Source organism: Ursus maritimus, unplaced genomic scaffold (genome assembly GCF_017311325.1).
Source record: "Ursus maritimus isolate PB19 unplaced genomic scaffold, ASM1731132v1 scaffold_28, whole genome shotgun sequence".
NCBI classification, from domain to species: Eukaryota; Metazoa; Chordata; class Mammalia; order Carnivora; family Ursidae; genus Ursus; species Ursus maritimus.
The window spans coordinates 5525695-5543895 of NW_024425341.1; the positions used below are offsets into that span (position 1 = coordinate 5525695).

At 47.2% G+C, this 18201-nt stretch overlaps 1 protein-coding gene across 3 annotated transcripts in view; it reads right to left on the bottom strand.

The window, feature by feature from the left end:
* The window catches only part of PLEKHA2 (pleckstrin homology domain containing A2), a 59596-nt gene that overhangs the window by 21620 nt on the left and 19775 nt on the right, over positions 1-18201 (bottom strand). For 2 of the 3 annotated variants that reach the window (XM_040643234.1, XM_040643233.1), the window contains 3 exons: positions 13101-13157; positions 7739-7787; positions 6186-6283 (listed from right to left, as the gene is read on the bottom strand). In XM_040643234.1, coding sequence (XP_040499168.1) covers positions 6186-6283; positions 7739-7787; positions 13101-13157 — 204 coding nt within the window. Of the gene's footprint in view, positions 1-6185; positions 6284-7738; positions 7788-13100; positions 13158-13279; positions 13466-18201 lie in introns of all 3 variants that reach the window. The other variant, XM_040643236.1, reaches the window with a different exon arrangement.

Consider the following 18201-nt stretch of genomic DNA (forward strand, 5'->3'; position numbering starts at 1 on the left):
TGGTTTGGCCATATCCCCAGAGGCCTAAATTCAAGGTATGCCCTCTTCCATCCACCTGTGGAGTGTTCGCTGATGGGGGAGAGCCTTATGGATGTCGTTTGCAATATGAAATGAAAATTTCAAGGACATGGGGCGCCTGGCTGGCTCAGTTGGTGGATCACGTGACTCTTGATCGCGGGGTTGTAAGTTTAGCCCCATATTGGGTGTAAAGATCACTTAAAAAAAGAAATCTTGAAAGGAAGGAAGGAAGGAGGGAAGAAAATTACGGGACTCATCTTACTTCCCACCAGGCATGGCTAGACTGCAGTGAGGAATAATCCGATGGGGGCAGGGGGCTGTCCTTTACTTTCAGTGCTCAATTTTCAACTGTTTTGAGAAATGTAGTAAGTCGAATCATGTCCCACTAAAACTACCTACCCATAAACTCAGCATGTGACCTTACTTAGAAATAGGGTCTTCATAGATGTCGTTAAATTAACAGCAGGTCATACTGGTTTCGGGTGGGCCTAAAGTACAATGACTGATGTCCTTATCAGAAGAAGAGAGGACACAGGGACACAGCCCATACAGTGATGGAGGCAGAGATGGGAGTAATGCAGCTACAAGCCAGGGCACGCCACTGACTGCCCGGAGCCACCAGAAGCTGGAAGAGGCAAGGAAGGATTCTCCCCTAGAGAGAAAAGCCACTCATTTGCTGTGGTAGTCCCGCAAAACTCATATAAGAATACTAATACTCTGAGAGAATCCAATTCCTTAAATATCACATGTCAATCACTTCTTCAATGACAAGGACCCAGTGGCCTTAGCACAATATGAACAGTGATCCGTGGGTAGAAAAACTGCATCCCTCCTGGCTTCTTGACCTTGGGCAAGGCACTTTAATCTCTGGGAATTTCCACTGCCCCGTTTATAAATGGGAAAAATAATGCTTGCCCTTCCTACTTAAGGCTTCTATATGAGGCTACAATGAAGCCATGGATGTAAAAATGGTGTGTAATCTAACATAATTTACAACGGTTGCTCTTTTTAAATATTTTCATAAACTCTTTTAGGTCTTGGAAGTCATAGGGTCCTGGGTTTGAATCTCAGCTCTACCATTTATTCACTGCTAGAATTTGGGCAACTCTGATTTCCATTTTTCTCATCTTAAAAAAATGGCAGTAAAACCACTTATCTCACAAGAGTGATATCAGAGGAGTAATAAAGCACGCATGAAAGCATGGCTCGATACATGATCTGTTCCTTCTTTCATCTCTGTATCCCCCAAAGTGCCTGACACTTCACTTGTATATAAGGTGCCCTAAAGTCAGTATACATGCCATCGATGTGGTGCCCAGCCGCACATCCTCCCTCTTCCCAGCTTCCCAGAGGAAGGACACAAGATACGGAAAATATGGCAGGGGAGAAAGGAGTAAACCCCTCCAGGGTGCAAACAGATTAGGAGATAGAAACCCCTCCTCTTCCTTCTATCCCACAGGACCTTTGGCAGGAATGAAGAGGTGCGTGAACTAAGCCAAGGAAAGTAAGGGGGATCTTGGAGACGATGGAGACCCTACAGCAGCTCTGACATTCCAGCAAGCCTCTGGACTCCCCAGCCTCTGGGCACCACCATGTTCCTTAGCTCTGACATTCCAGCAAGCCTCTGGACTCCCCAGCCTCTGGGCACCACCCTGTTCCTTCCTGCACTTGTGGCTTTTAACTTCTGCTCCGCGGGGCCAGAAAAGAGGTAGGGAGAACTCGCTGCTTAGAGCAACCCTATGAGGCACAAAAGAAAGACCCCACCACCTCATAGGCTGGGTAGCCCAGTGTACTAGAAAGGAACAGATGAGGAAAGCCAGGAGGCAAGCCTGAAAGAGAATAAAGTATTAGACATTGAAAAAAACTCCAAAACTGTATAAGACACAGAAGGGTGAGACCCCACTATGAACAAAGAAAATCTGTACTAAGCTCAGCACTCTAGAGCCGTGTGCACAAGCAGAGCAACATGAGTTAGCTGCAATCCCCCTCCCTCCCCTTAGGTCTCTCTCTTTTCCTGGTTTTACCAAGGTTTGTCAGAACAACAAGCTAACAAACCATACCACCTCAATGACTGAATTGTGCTCTGCTTGGGTCTGGCATCACAAGAGGTAGATAGGTGTACAGATGGCTTCTATTAATTTATTCACAGAAACCCTGAGGAATTTGGGAGAATAATCTGCCCCGGTACATAATGGTTATTATCAGAAACGACTAGAATGTAAGCATTTCTGACTGTAGGATACAGAAAATCAATCTTCCAATTACAAAATGGGTAGAAGACATGAACAGACATTTCTCCAAAGAAGCAATCCAGATGCCAACAGATACATGAAAAGATGCTCAACATCACTCATCATCAGAGAAATGCAAATCAAAACTACTATGAGATACCACCTCACACCTGTCAGAATGGCTAAAATCAACAACACAAGAATCAACAGGTGTTGGCAAGGATGTGGAGAAAGGGGAACCCTCTTGCACTGTTAGTGGGAATGCAAACTGGTGCAGCCATTCTGGAAAACAAGTTCCTCAAAAGGTTAAAAATAGATCTACCCTACAATCCAGCAATTGCATTACTGAGTATTTACCCAAAGAAACAAGAACACTAATTCAAAACGATACATGCACCCCTATGTTTATAGTAGCATTCTTTACGACAGTCAAGATATGGAAGCAGCCCAAGTGTCCATAGACTGATGAATAGATAAAGAAGTGGCAGGCACTATTATTCAACATAGTACTAGAAGTCCTTGCAACAGCAATCAGACGACAAAAAGGGATCAAAGGTATTCAAATTGGCAAAGAAGAAGTCAAAATGTCTCTCTTTGCAGATGACATGATACTCTATATGGAAAACCCAAAAGAAGCCACTCCCAAATTATTAGAAGTTATAGAGCAATTCAGTAACGTGGCAGGATACAAAATAAATGCTCAGAAATCAGTTGCATTTCTATACACGAATAACGAGACCGAAGAAAGAGAAATTAGGGAATCCATCCCATTTACAATAGCACCAAAAACCATACGTTACCTTGGAATTAACTTAACCAGAGACGTAAAGGACCTATATTCTAGAAACTACAAATCACTCTTGGAAGACATTGAAGAAGACACAGAAAGATGGAAAAATATTCCATGCTCATGGGTCAGAAGAATTAACATAGTTAAAATGTCCATGCTACCCAGAGCAATCTACACTTTCAATGCTATCCCGATCAAAATACCAAGGACATTTTTCAAAGAACTGGAACAAACAGTCCTTAAATTTGTATGGAACCAGAAAAGGCCCCGAATCTCCAAGGAACTGTTGAAAAGGAAAAACAAAGCTGGGGGCATCACAATGCCGGATTTCGAGCTGTACTACAAAGCTGTGATCACAAAGACAGCATGGTACTGGCACAAAAACAGACACATAGACCAATGGAACAGAATAGAGAGCCCAGAAATGGACCCTCGGCTCTTTGGGCAACTAATATTTGATAAAGCAGGAAAAAACATCCGGTGGGAAAAAGACAGTCTCTTCAATAAATGGTGCTGGGAAAATTGGACAGCTACATGCAAAAGAATGAAACTTGACCACTCTCTCACACCATACACAAAAATAAACTCCAAATGGATGAAAGACCTCGATGTGAGACAGGAATCCATCAAAATTCTAGAGGAGAACATAGGCAGCAACCTCTACGACATCGGCCAAAGCAACCTTTTTCATGACACATCCCCAAAGGCAAGAGAAACAAAAGATAAAATGAATTTATGGGACTTCATCAAGATTAAAAGTTTCTGCACAGCCAAGGAAACAGTCAGAAAAACTAAGAGGCAGCCCACGGAATGGGAGAAGATATTTGCAAATGACACTACAGATAAAGGACTGGTATCCAAGATCTACAAAGAACTTCTCAAACTCAATACACGAGAAACAAATAAACAAATCAAAAAATGGGCAGAAGATATGAACAGACACTTTTCCAATGAAGACATACAAATGGCTAACAGACACATGAAAAAATGTTCAAAATCATTAGCCATCAAGGAAATTCAAATCAAAACCACACTGAGATACCACCTTACGCCAGTTAGAATGGCAAAAATAGACAAGGCAAGAAACAACAATTGTTGGAGAGGATGTGGAGAAAGGGGATCCCTCCTACATTGTTGGTGGGAATGAAAGTTGGTGCAGCCACTCTGGAAAACAGTGTGGAGGTCCTTAAAAAGTTCAAAATTGAGCTACCCTATGATCCAGCCATTGCACTACTGGGTATTTACCCAAAGATACAGAGCGTAGTGAAGAGAAGGGCCATATGCACCCCAATGTTCATAGCAGCAATGTCCACAATAGCTAAATCGTGGGAAGAGCGAGATGCCCTTCAACAGATGACTGGATTAAGTTGTGGTCCATATATACAATGGAATATTACTCAGCAATCCAGAAGAAGCGAGTTCTCAACATTTTATACAACATGGACAGCACTGGAGGAGATAATGCTAAGTGAAATAAGTCAAGCAGAGAAAGACAACTATCATATGATTTCTCTCATCTATGGAACATAAGAACTAGGATGATCAGTAGGGGAAGAAAGGGATAAAGAAAGGGGGTAATCAGAAGGGGGAATGAAACATGAGAGACTATGGACTGAGAAACAAACTGAGGACTTCTGAGGGAGGGTGGGGGGAATGGGATAGACCGTTGATGGGTAGTGGAAGGGCACGTATTGCATGGTGCACTGGGAGTTATACACAACTAATGAATCATCGAGCCTTACATCGGAAACCAGGGATGTACTGTATGGTGACTAACATAATATAATAAAAAATCATTAGAAAANAAAAAAAGAAAAAAAAAAAGTGGCAGGCATATATATAATGGAATATTACTCAGCCATAGAAAATGAAATCTTGGAGCACCTGGGTGCTCGGTCGGTTAGGCATCTGCCTTTGGCTCAGGTCTTGATCTCTAGGTCCTGGGATGGAGCCCTGTGTTGGGCTCCCTGCTCAGCAGGGAGTCTGCTTCTCCCTCTCCCTCTGTTCCTCCCCCCCCCACTGCCTGTGCTCTCTCTCAAATAAATAAAAATCTCTTAAAAATAAAATTAAAAAAAAGAATGAAATATTGTCATTTGTAATGACATGGATGGAGCTAGAGAGTATTATGTTAAGAGAAATAAGCCACAGAAATGATGTCACTCATATATGGCATTTAAGAAAGAAAACAAATAAGCAAAGGGAAAAAAATGAAGAGAGACAAATCAAGAGACTCTTAACTATAAAGAAGAAACTGATGGTTACCAGAGGGGAGTGGGTGGAGAATGGGGAAACAGGTGATGGGGATTAAGGAGAGCACTTGTCAGGAGGAGCACAGGGTGATGTATGGAAGTGCTGAATCGCTGTACAGTACACCTGAAACTAATATAACACTGTGTGCTAACTGGAATTAAAATAAAAACTTAAAATACATACACACAAATAAATAAAAAAGAATCTCAATCTTCTCAGCATACAAACCATGGTTTGCTTGCCACAAGTCTGCCTACTATTGATAAAAGGTCTAGTTTTTTCCCAAACATTAAGTTTTCCCTCTCATCTTTCCTACCCTTTCTATATTTCTAAGGAAGAAAAGAGTTCTTCAGCCAAGTCAAAGAAAAGGAGAATATTCAGAGAACAGTCAGTGAACCAGCTCAGTGATACTTTCAGATGGAAAGTTCTCCAGGACAGGTTGGTGGATGGCCTGGACCGATCCCCAGGCAACCTCTTAAAGGAAGACGAGTACCCCCCCCACCCCGCTCCCAAACCAGTAAAAAGTTCTGACTTCCCTCTTTATATGCTTTCCCCTTTCCCCTGCTTCTCATAGTCAGCAATCCATTTTCCAATCCCACCACATTCTGAATCAGCATGCCAGAATGACCCAAAACACGACTGACCAGGAGCCCTCCCAGGAAGCACAAAGGGGACGCTCCATACACTTCCCCTTGAACTTGATTCAAACTCAAACTCAAACTCTCAGTTCAACCTGTGGTTAGTCAGCCAAGGTGTAAGAAGAGGTACGGGGAACTGGGTCTCCACAGGCTCCTGGGAAAGCCCCTGCTGTCGTCTGAGCGTCTCCCCACCCCAAACAGGCCACGTGCTGAAAAAGGCACTGAGTCCCTCCAGAAAGAAGTGGGAATCATACGTACGGTGATCTTGCTGGCTTGGTTCAGGGCCTCCACCCAGTCCTTCAGATCCTTCTGGTCGTTAGCTTGAAGAAAATACCTCTGAGAGAGGGCATTGATGACTGCAATAGTCCCGGGGGAAGAAAAGAGAAAAACCCAGGTCAGAACACAGGCAAGACAGAAAGACACCGCCAAACTACGGTGCTTAAAGCAGCAAGGCGGAGGACTCCACAGAGCAGCTGGCGACATCTGCCGTGGTGCAAAGCCAGCTGCACGAATATTTGGGAAGCAGCAGGCTACAGTTGCTCTCTTTAAAAACGTGAACTATTCTATTAGCCACGAGAACAACACCTGTTGTTCATGTTTTAACCGCCCCCCTCATGGGCTGTTGTACAGGGATGAGGCTTCTAGTCCACCACCAACAAGACATGAGCTTAAACTGTTTTATCGGGGCGCTCACAGATTTAGAGTCACGATGATACATATATAATTTTGGACCCAGTGCCCCTTGTTTCTGCTGGCACAACTGGCCTGGCTTAGGAGTCTTGCTTGTGGTCGGGAAATGGAACAAAGCTTGCCTGAGATCAAATCTGCGACCCTGACCTCATTCTCAACCTGTTCTTTCCTCTGAGCACTCCACGAGGTCAATCATTTTACTTTTGGGTTCATTACGTATCTTGTTTAGATCTGCTGACCACAAAATCTGAGATTGTCATTTCTGAGCTTAGCAATGATATTTGAAAGAAACGGGACAACAAAAACACCAGAGAAGCCTGAAACAACCCAAACCAACCCAAAGCCTCAACCAACACTTAAGACAGCTCAAGTGACCGTTTTGCCCTCCTAGCATAAATAAGCCAGAACTATAGGAGGTGAGCATCACGGGGGAGACAGAGAATTCTAATGAATCCACTCACTCATTCAACAAACATTACTGAGCATCCACTATATGCCAGGAACCACTGTGCGTGCTGGGGACACAGCAATGACAAAGCAAAGGCACGTCCCTGCCTCATGGAGCTGACATGCAGAACCACCCTAGATAAACAAGAGAAGCTACTTGTTAGCATCTGCTTGTAGCACTTAGTACGTTCCTGAGAACATGGTAGGAGCCAAATAATGACTGATGATTTAATGAGTAGGGACATCCACTCAGTGACTCTGCTTCCTGTGTCACTCCCAACTTTGGCACTCATGTGGCAATGCCGAGACACTCAACAGGATACTCCTTTTCTATTGTTCCCCCAACTCCCCCATGTCTCCACCTTTCCTGAGCACACCACTGCATCTGAGTGGAGGGTTCCCAGAAACTACCAGTAGATACCTGGACCCTGCCCTGCGGACTCAGGAAAACAGAACCGTCCCTGGTCCCTGTACCTCCATCTTACGGTATTAACTCTCTTCGCAGCGAGACCAAGGAAAAAGCAGTATCGCTTGAGACAGGAGGCCCGTTGCCATGACTGAAGTCAGTCACACACACAGCGTGCAAGTCACATGTGATCACAGGACTGTCTGCACACAAAGAGGAAGTTGCTGCAAGAATGCTCAGAAAACCCAGCCTCCAGCTCAGTACTTACCAAAGCAAAATGGAGTTTTGGGTTTCTGCTTCGATGTAGCTATGCTCACCTAAATCAAATAAAAAATAAAAGAAAGAAGCATATGTTTCTAAGATAGTTGTAAAGCATTTTTTTTCAAAGTTTCTTTCTTTCTTTCTTTCTTTCTTTTTTTTTTTTTTGCTGTGGAACTTTCCACACAACAAAGAAGAGTATATAAAACATATATATGCATTCTGAAGAATACTAATTAAGTGGAGAAACCCTGTACTCGCCATCCAGATTAAGGAATAGGCCGTTATCAGTCCTATTTCTTCGAAGCCCTTTGTGTGCCCCTCCCTGATAGAACCCCATCCCCACCCCTCAAGGGATAACCACTACCTTGCTGTCTACCTTAATCATCATCTTTGCAGAAACACTTTGAAGAGCCACCCAATCCGACAAAATTCTCTTTGGGCCACATAATCCATATGTGCCCCATTCATACCAGTAAGATTCCACTCGTCCCTCAACCACTGACCCCCTCCCTAAACACTTCTCCAAATTAAAGATGGTATGGCTACAAACACACAGATTCCAATTAGAGCTCACAGGAAGGTTGGGGAGCATGCATTTGGACACACAGATCAATGTCCTTTATATCTACCCTGACTGTTTAACCCTGAAAATAAGAGGTGGCCCTAGGAATCAGAGCATACTTATGCATTTAAGGGAAGGGAACAGAAGAAAGCAGAAATATTTTTATAGCTCCTGTTGTGTTAGTTCATCACGTTTTTTCAATCCTCTCTTGCATGTACACTCCTGACTATGTGCTCCTGACTACCTCACTCTGGTTCAAACATGCTGAATGAATAAAGGAAAACAAATCCTATTCCCTCATATGCCAAGAGGTGACTACCCTTGATGGAGTTCAGGAACAGGGATTGCTAAGGAGGCACCGTCCCTTAAAACCCTAGGTTAGGAACTATTTCCACGCTGTCGTAATCCTCCTGTGGACATCATCCTCTCAGTCCCCTCTCCAAGCGAGGGCCTTCTCCTACTTGCCTGAGACCTGAAAAAAATGTCTGCCCTCCACCATACGAAATGAACATAGCATACTCGACATTAATAAAGAAATCATTAAATGTCTATATAACATTATATCAACCTCTTAGACAAGGATTTTAAGTGCCTACAAGATGTCACATTAAGTCGACTTCATTAATGTTTCAATTAAACAGTCACAAAAATCTCATTACATTGGAAAATAATGCTAGCTTTGATTTTCTTGGTCCACAAGAACCCTTGGATGTGCAAGACGATTGCCGAGAAATACAGCCAGTCATGAGTTAGATGAGCTACTCGGCCAAATCCTTCCACAAGTAAGGTGACTGAAGTGCCTCCGAATATTTTACAACCAGTATGGTTATATTCTGACATGTTCACCATGATGCGAGGTGGAGGCCTTAGGGCCTAATGAAAGCCTTTAAACAACCCTGAAAAACATAAAGATGCAGGCAGAGGTGAGCCCACCTACCCTGAGTTCAGTCGCAGACTACCCAGATTCAGGTCTGTCTCCCCCACTCCCAGAAACCACTCCCCAGAGCTCCAAGACATCATAAGTTCTGGCCCCTGTGCTACCTTGGGTTTGGGGTTTTGGATCCTGGGATTCCATGTGAACCACAGCATATGCCTTTATCCTGCTTGGGTCTGATGTCCTTATCTGTCAGTGACTCATTTTCTTGCTCTTTCCCTCGGCATCCATGTTCCTCCTGCGGGTCCCTTGTGCCCATAACACCTGCGTGGCCTCCCCTCAGTTCCTGGGTGGCGCTGACCAGCAGAGAGCGGCCTGGCCCTCAGAACCCACCTATCTCATGGCTTCCTTTCTACGTTAAGCTTTAGAATGGCTTTGAAAAGCTGGGCACTTGGAGACCCTCTCTGGCTTATTAGAAGACTCACCCCTCTCTCCCAGAAACTGACATTTATCACTGACCAGAGAAAGCACCAGGTTGGATGACAACTGGTCCACTGTGACCACAACTTATTAGCAGCCTATACTGAGGGAATGCTACCGGCATGCTTACTACAACAACTGCACCTCAGCGATCACCTGGTTTTTCATTGGTTTTTATGGGTTTATCCAGTTTTCAGTCACGGGACGTGGGTGATTACATGCAGGCACATCTATAATTTGCCTCATGCCTAACCACAGAAGGATTATTTGGCAAAGTAGCTGGCTCCTGGCTGAATCAACCAGACATCAGTCCCAGTTCTGCCCTGTAGGCCGTTTAGCAAGGGTAAGACCCTCAATGTCTCTGATCAGCTTCCCAATTAGCAAAGCCAGAGTGCAATTACTGGTTTCTTTCTTACAATCACCAAATGGCAAAAGAGGAAAACGAAATCCTATCTAACTGGGCTGTGTCCCTCAGGGGAGAAGGGCCGAGGTACGGGCCTCATTGACTATGGAAAGGTAGCTCTGGCCTCCCCCCTGACATCCTGGGGACTGTGGTGGCAGAATCCCTCCCCCCTGGGAGGTATAAGTCCTCTGGCCTCCACCCCACCTCACACTGGTGATCAGACCAGACTGTGCAGCCTCCTTCAGATGCAGTGAAGGAACAGAGAATCCTGAAAAAGGATGGCCCACAGACCCGCTGTAATGAGGGTGGCCAAGTGGTACCATCTGCGTGCCCCGAGCTGGCCACAGTTAAGTAGCTGCGTAGCAGTGGTTGACTGGTGGGTCCTGGGTTATGCAAGCAATGAGAGGAGGTCAGGATGTGAGGGGCAGAATGGGCACGGGTCAACCATAGAGTGACGCAAACAAGGCCACTCTACAGCTCAACAGACACTCAGGAACTTGCTCTTATCAGATCAAACACAGACCGCAGGAGCAGCAAACTCATCGGTCGCAGGGCACTGCTAGCCAGCCCCATCCTGTCTGCCCCTGGCCGGAAGTGGAGCTGGGGCCCCTCTGGCAGAAGCAGCAGCAGCAGTACAATGAGGGCTTGAAGCTCTGGGGTAGCCCTGCCCCAGTGTCCGGGATGCCCCTGCCCCATGAGGTGGCATCAAGAGCGGAGGAAGCAGCAGTCAACTATACAGAATGACTGGAAGGGTTCTAAGCAGTGGTCTCTGGACCAGCTTCAGGAGGTCAATGAGCCCTGAAATTACAGTCAAAATCAGGGTGTTGTACCCACATATATACGTTACCTGGAAAAGGCGTCCATGCTCTTCATCCAACACTCAAAAGGGTCTGTGACCATCACCAATCCCCGCGCCCTCCACCACCACCACAAGAGGTTAAGAACCAGTGCTCTAGGAAGGTTTTCCTTACAACTGAGGGCAAGGCCCTGACAGAGCAGGACACAGGCTTGGGTGGGACACTGGGGCTGGCTGTATAGAAGAGAAGAAGCATCAGGAGAGATGGGAAGGTGGTGGTACCAAGGCCACCTTCCATCGTCTTCTAGTTTGCCTCAAACCTGGTTCTGCTGCCATCAATGCCCTGGAGGACCTCAAGTAAAGGACTTTCATCTCTGTTGACCTTTCTGAAGGAACTCATCGTCCCGACACTAGCGCTCAAGAAGGAGCTACGGAACAGCACCCCTGCACAGAGACCGCACGTACACTGAGCCAGGTCGACACTGCGGTGAAATGCTTGGCTCTGGGAGGGACTACCCAGGGGTTAACAAGAAATGGGCTGGAATGCTGAATTTGATGCCAGTACCACTGCTAAATGTGCTTCTGGGAAAACCCCTGCTTTCTGGCACTGGGTCAGGTAGGAGTTAAAGGCTCTCCACTCCATGTAACCTGACCCTGGGGCAGCTATGGGTTTTGCAAAACACCCACCCAGGACTGCATCTCCCAAGAAGGGCTAAAAGGCAGGTCCATCCTTTCTAAATGAGGCAGCCTCCAAAGCTGAGAATTCTAAAAACCCTCATCTGAGCTGCATTTATAAATCATGATTCANNAGGAGATGGTATTCATTCTTCCCCCATTAAAAAAAAAAAGTCTCCCAAACCATCTCAAACAGAAGAAGGTTTGGAGTTTCACTACTAATGAGGTTCTCCGCTCCCCCCTCTCTGATTCTGTTCCTCTAGACCTCCTGGAGAAAGACCTCATGAGCCCACAGCAAGACCGGACAGGAGAGGGGAAGGCCCAGGCCTCTGGCCCGCCTGGCCCCAGAGGCAGCCACATCTCTCACCACAAGGCAAGCGCAAATTGCCCACAGCTGTGCTAGCAAAGCTTTGCTTTAAGCCCTGCCCCCTTCCCCCGAGGTCATTATCTCCTCTCTCTAATCCGCTCAAACCCTGCCCTGTGTCTTCTGCCTCTGTGCCCAGCTGTGTCTGCTGGCCATTGCCTGTAACCCCTGCAGCCTCCTCCACCTCCAAGGGACCCCCCCCCCCCCACAGCTGCGATGAGAGGCTGGACACAAGGGTTCCCAAAGCTCGTGATGAAAAGGAGCCAGCGGTCACTCGGATCAGGGTTCCCCCCATCTTGTCTCAACCCCTGAGGGTGGGAGAACATGGGCAAGGAAGCAGAGATCCCCAAGAGGCCTGAAGTGAGGGGTGTGTGGGGAGAGCAGGACTTCCGGAACCTTCGTGTTGGCTGGGCGCCACCTGGCTCTTCTCGCTGGACAAAGAGTTCCTCTTTTTGGCGAGGCTCTAAATCCCCGGCCTTTTTTATCTCTGCTGCATCACAGGTCAGCACTGGAGCCTGCTGGGGCAGGGGGTGGGGGGGGGTTGCTAAAAGAAGCTAAGTTCAGCAGCTATGTGTAGGCATCATCAAGCAGCCCGCAGCCCCCAGCTGCTGGGTCTCAGCTCTGAAGAGGGGCTGTTCTTGCCCCGTCTGCACTAATCCGACTGGGGATGGCCTGTCAGCCTGCCTGCCAGACTCTCCAGCAGTCATCTGGTTACTGAATAGTTCCCTGGCACAACCGAATGCCTTCCCGGGGCTCTCCCAGCCTTCCCTCCACAGTCATCCTGTCCAGGTGATCCATAATCCAGCATAGCCCCATCCCTTTCTGAGCAGCTCCTGTTGAACAATACCCCTTGGGAGGTGATCTTTCCTAGTCACTGGAAGTTTTGCAGGTGCTTTGTACTCCTTCTTGCCCCAATGACAAAAAAATGTCATGCCCGACTTCTACCCCCACCACCTATGCCTCCTTGGCAGGAGCTGGGAGCATCACTGACTGATGTGTCCCAGGAGTAACAGGCTTCAGGCTCACCGTCCCAGCCTGCTAACCGCACTCCACCCAGCACCGGTCAGCAGCAAAGCTTCCAAAGGGAGGACTGGGGAGCACTTCACTGCCCATGCAACACACCCAAATGCTAATGCCCAAAGAATTTGACGTTTCTTTTTCAGATACTAAACCTACTTAGAGGACTGAATCCCCAGAGCTCCAGGCAAACATTACCTTCGAGATGTAGGTCAGCTGCAAAGATCCAACGGCTCCTGCCCCCATTGCCAGGTTCTGAAAGACATATGTGTTTCATTTTAAGAAGCATGATGCTATGTGAGGCAGTGGAAATAGCACTAAGAAACTGAAGACCAAGACTCTAGTCCTAGCTTTGCAACCTTGAGCAAGCCACTTACCCACATTCTTTAGCTGACTTTCCTCTGTAAAACGGTGATAATTCTTGCCATGGTTATGTTGACACGAATGTTATCCTTGGCCTTACTTACTAGAGAGGGGTGTGTTCTAGGACGGTGGTAAAAAGTGTGAGCTCCACCATTTGGCAGTGAATAATTTCCATAGCCACTAAGCCTCAGTTTTCCTTTCTGTAAAAACAGGGATAATAACGGTACCTACTTCACAAGGCAGTCATAAGGATGAGTTAATACACGTAAGGGCACTTGGAATCGTCCCTGGTACCTAGATGGCTCTCAACGAGTATTAGCTATTATACTTTTTTCCTTCCTGACTGCTCTGGTCTCCTTGTTGGCTTAGTCCTGCTTTATGCCACTTCAAATTCTTTTTGTAATAAACAGGGTACTGATTCACACAATACAGAAATAAAAAAATACAGCTGTTTAGTTTATTTCACAGGATTATCATGAGTACCAACTGGAATGATGTCTGTATGCCATAAAACACTAAGTAAATGTTGTATTAAAACAGCAAGAAACTCACAGGTAGTATTCTGTCCTGGCACAATCTCTTTGGCTTTCTAATGTCCCCACTGTCAGAAAGGAGCAATGAAGACACAGGAATGATAGTATTCCAAAGAAATGACCAAGATTAGAAACCTCAGCCGTGAGTTTCTTATTTATAAATTGGAAAATCCACTCCCCCATGGACCTTGAGAACCTGTCCACAGCTCCTGGTGCCCCTTAAGCTGTTGCATAAGCCTCCGAGAATAACCTTGAAGCCCCCGGTTACCTGGGGTTGTCTCAAAATATTAAGGGAGATGCATCTTGGATAATGAGAATTTAGTAAATTTCCTAAAGGGTTAGCAGTGAAATGACCTGTCATTCCAGGAGACTGCCTTTAAGAAGTATTTTAGATGGTAGGGAAGAGCCCTCCTGAGCCCAATTATCTAAATTAACATACATCACTAGAAGCAAATGCTTATGTGAAATTTTCTATACACGAAAAAATGAGAAAATGGATGGGAATGATACCATGATAAAAGGATTCTCAGAGACCTTAAATTTTAGAGTAAGAAATTCAGAAAGGATGTTGCCCCCTACCCCATTTGTACAAATGAGGCCATAAACCTAATGCCGCCTTTGAGTAGCCAGATTAGCATTTCAAACATGGATGATCTGATTTATACTTTTTTTTCCCCCAAATATACAGTGATTGCATTTTGACTTTTAAGGAAACCTCTATCGGGTAAAGAGAGATAAGCCCTGTGCCCCTAAATCAGAGTCCACAAAGGAGCCACAGGCACACCAAAAGGCCACTGAGCCACCGCCACTGCCTCAAGGAGAACGTGAACCACTCTGGGCAGACAGCTCCGCACACAGGAAGGCTGCCTCCAAGGACACACACAGCCACCGGGCTCTGCTGGAAGCTGAGCACCTGGCCCACTCCCAGCCCCCATTTGGCACTGGAGGAAAGCGGAGGGATTGGTGAGTAGGGGATTGGTCCAAGGTCACCTAATTGGTGGCAGAACCTCAACTATAAAGCTCAGGTTGCCTGACTTCAACCTAATGCCCTAGAAGCAGCATGATAAAATCTTATAAGTTTGAGCTGCTGGAATTCTGGCTGTGACATTATCGCCCTATGACTGCAGGGAAGTGTCTCTACCTATAGAAGGGGGACAGTAAACCCTGTTGCATAGGCTTGTTGTGAGAATTACATGAAAATCCGTAAGGAGAGCCTAGCCCATGGCAGCTCCTCTCGCCGACCCACAACGCTAATTACAAGATATGGATGCCAAGTCTCAGGGCTGGTCTTGCACAACTCACTCTCATCCCCCCAAACCACAGCCCAAAGGCCTCCAGAGCCCTATCTGGAATTATGAGTGATGAAGTGGGATTTGGGGAATGTTTGGACACTAACCCACACGTAATGACAGATATGAGCCGATCAGATTTCAACTACTTCATCCCCTCCACCCTCCAGGGCTGCTCCACCCACGGTCCCCTGCCTCCCCTTCAGCTCTCCCGCTGCAGAAAGACACAGGAGCAGTTCTCCTGCCCGGTTACCTGGGGGCGGGGGCGCCTTCACCTCCCTCACCCACCACCCACCCCACAGTCTGCTCCTAGGCTCACATGTACCTCCTTCTTCACGATGACAAGCCAGGAAAACATGACGAGTGTCTATAAATGCAGTTTCCTCCGCGCCCCCCCCCCCCCCCGCATCTTCCTCCCCAGCCCAGGGGGAGATGAATGACAGAAGGAAACAGCCCCAGGATCCCTGAGCCTTGATCCACAGTGATGGCTCAGCGTCCACTCCAATTACTGGACCTGAGAGATTAATGGTGACAGCTCGCTGCCAGGGTGGCAGCCCCAAGCAGAAACTTCCTGGTCAAGGAAGAATGTACCAACAAGCCTGAGCTGAGGACCTCGGCAGCCAGTCGTCAGGCCAGGAACGTCAAGAAACAGCACCTGGGGCGGGGCAGGGTGTCGAAGCCAACGCAAGCTGCCTCTTCAGGACACGCCCCGTCTCTTCCAGGGAGAGGACAAGAGGACCCACCTTCACAAAGCTTCTCCAGACTGCAGTCTGTCCCTGACCTCGCCCCTCTCTGAATTCAGGCACACCAGTCCTCCAGCTGTGGTGCACATCGCACTCTCCTGGGGAGCTTGTTTGAAAAGGCCCAGGCTCAGGCCTCACCCGAAAAAAACACTGAATCAGAGGCAAATGGAATGTGGTCAGAACTTGCACATTTTTTAAATGTTCCCAAGTGATCCCTACACAGGCCCAAGCCTGAGAACAGCTGATCTACACGACAAAGTCTAGCCCTCGATTCTGTATTGGAGTATGTTTTCCTGCGAGTTTAAATCTCTTCTTACTAGGTTTTAAGCACATCGAGGACATGAGTAGAATCTTATTCCTCTACATAGCAGACTCCTCAATTTTTATTTATTATTATTTTTTAAAGAGTTAATTTGAGAGAGAGAGCACGTGGGCACGAGTGGGGGTGGGGGACAGAGGGAGAAGGAGAGAGAACCTCAAGCAGACTCCCTGCTGAGTGCAGAGCCCAGTGCAGGGCTTGATCCCAGGCCCTGAGATCATGACCAGAGCAGAAGCCAAGAGTTGGACACTTAATTGACTGAGCCACCCAGGCGCCCCTGGACTCCTCGATTTTTAAACAAAAACACTATTTGCATGGTGGTTAAGTTCCCAAACCAGTCCACAAAAGCCTGTTACACTCAGTACCGAAAACCTCCCATCCACCATGGGCGAACGACGTTTCTTTGGAAAGACTTGTTCATGTTTTGAACGGGGCTGTCCCTTGAGTTTGCAGTTTCCCTGACCCCAGGCAGGGTTCCTGAGGGACAGGAATCGGGTGGAAGGGGCAGAAAAGGACCGAGCCCCAAGGACAAGAGGGTCAAGGGCCTGGGGAGAGGGCCGGGAAGCACATGAAGTGAGAGCATCTCAGCAGATGGGGAGTGAAGACAGGCTGGTGGGAAGGCTGCTTATGGGAACCACCCGCGGATATTTTTAAACAAACTCATACCCATGCCTCACTCCCAGGGTTTTAACTCATCTGGGGTAGGGTCCAGGCACCTGTTTGTCAAGTGCCCCAGCGATTTCACAGTCCTGCCCATTTTGAGGACCACTTCTGCACACAAGGGCCGGTCGCACTGACTCTGCACTGGAGACGCAGCAGCTGGTGAGAAGGCCACACCCATCGGCAGCCCCCAGGGTGACCTTAGTCGCTGCACCAGCAGTAAACAGGGAGGAAGGGAAGGGTAGGGCAGCAGGCAGGGAGAGGGAGAGGGGATTCCAGTGCCGCACGTGGCTGGCAGCCACTGGACGTGAGGCTGTCTGTAAGTCAGGAGCGTTCTAAATTTTCTGAAACAACGTAGGGCACGGGGCAGGTTCCCACGAAATGAGTGACAGTTTTTATGAAGACACTGCCAACACCTTGCTTTTTGCTCAAGTGTTCTGCCACCAAGGGCCTCAAAGAAGCTCCTGCCCCCCGTGAGTGGAAAGCGTGGGGTTTATTCTCTTCCACCACCACAGAAGGAGCTGAGAGGCCCACACAGAGATGTGACAAACCTCCTGTAGTAAGCTTTTTTTCCAGAAGCAACATTATCCCTTGTGGAAATAGAATATTTTACCCTAGGAGTGTCTCCTACTCCCTTTCCCATCTTCTAATGAGAGTAACAAGGAGCACAGAAATGACTAACTACAGAGTCATAAATTCACAGAGAAACACCACTAAAGGGTTCTGGTGATCCCTCATCATTTGCCACATGAGACCACTAAGGCTCAAAGTGGGCAAACGACTTCCTCAAGGAGCTGAATAAAGACAGAGCTTGTAACTCCCGCCATCAATCTAGTGCTTTGCAAAGCACGGCTTGGAGAAGCAAAAAGGAAACTGACGTATATTTAGAGTCAGTTTTGTACCAGGCCTGCTCCTAGGTACTCCTGCACATTGTCACTTAATCCTAACAATCCCATTCTACAGATGAAGAAACGAAGGACTGAGCAGGTGAAGCAACTTGCCCAAGGTCACACATGCAGTGGGCAGTCAGGCCGGTATTCAAACCCGACCCTTCCTGATTCTCCAATCTCACGCGCTTTCCCTGTACACCATGCCACCTCCCGTGAGACAATCCTTCAAATAAATGTACAAAGACCTGCTCATTATCTAAGAGTTGATTATCAATGAAAGGTAAATACAAGAGCAGGACCAGCAGGGTTACACCAAAAGAAGCCCTCGACAGTTGCCCAACTGGGCAGGGCAGGAACTGGTCAAACTGGCTCTTGGGTGCCAAACTCCAAAAGACCAGGGATTCGGAGTGGGAAGGGGGAAAAAGAGATGCTGACGCCTTCTTACCTTCTCTTATATCCCTCTGGGGTGCCTAGCAGAACACATCAGGCAGTCAAAACCAGC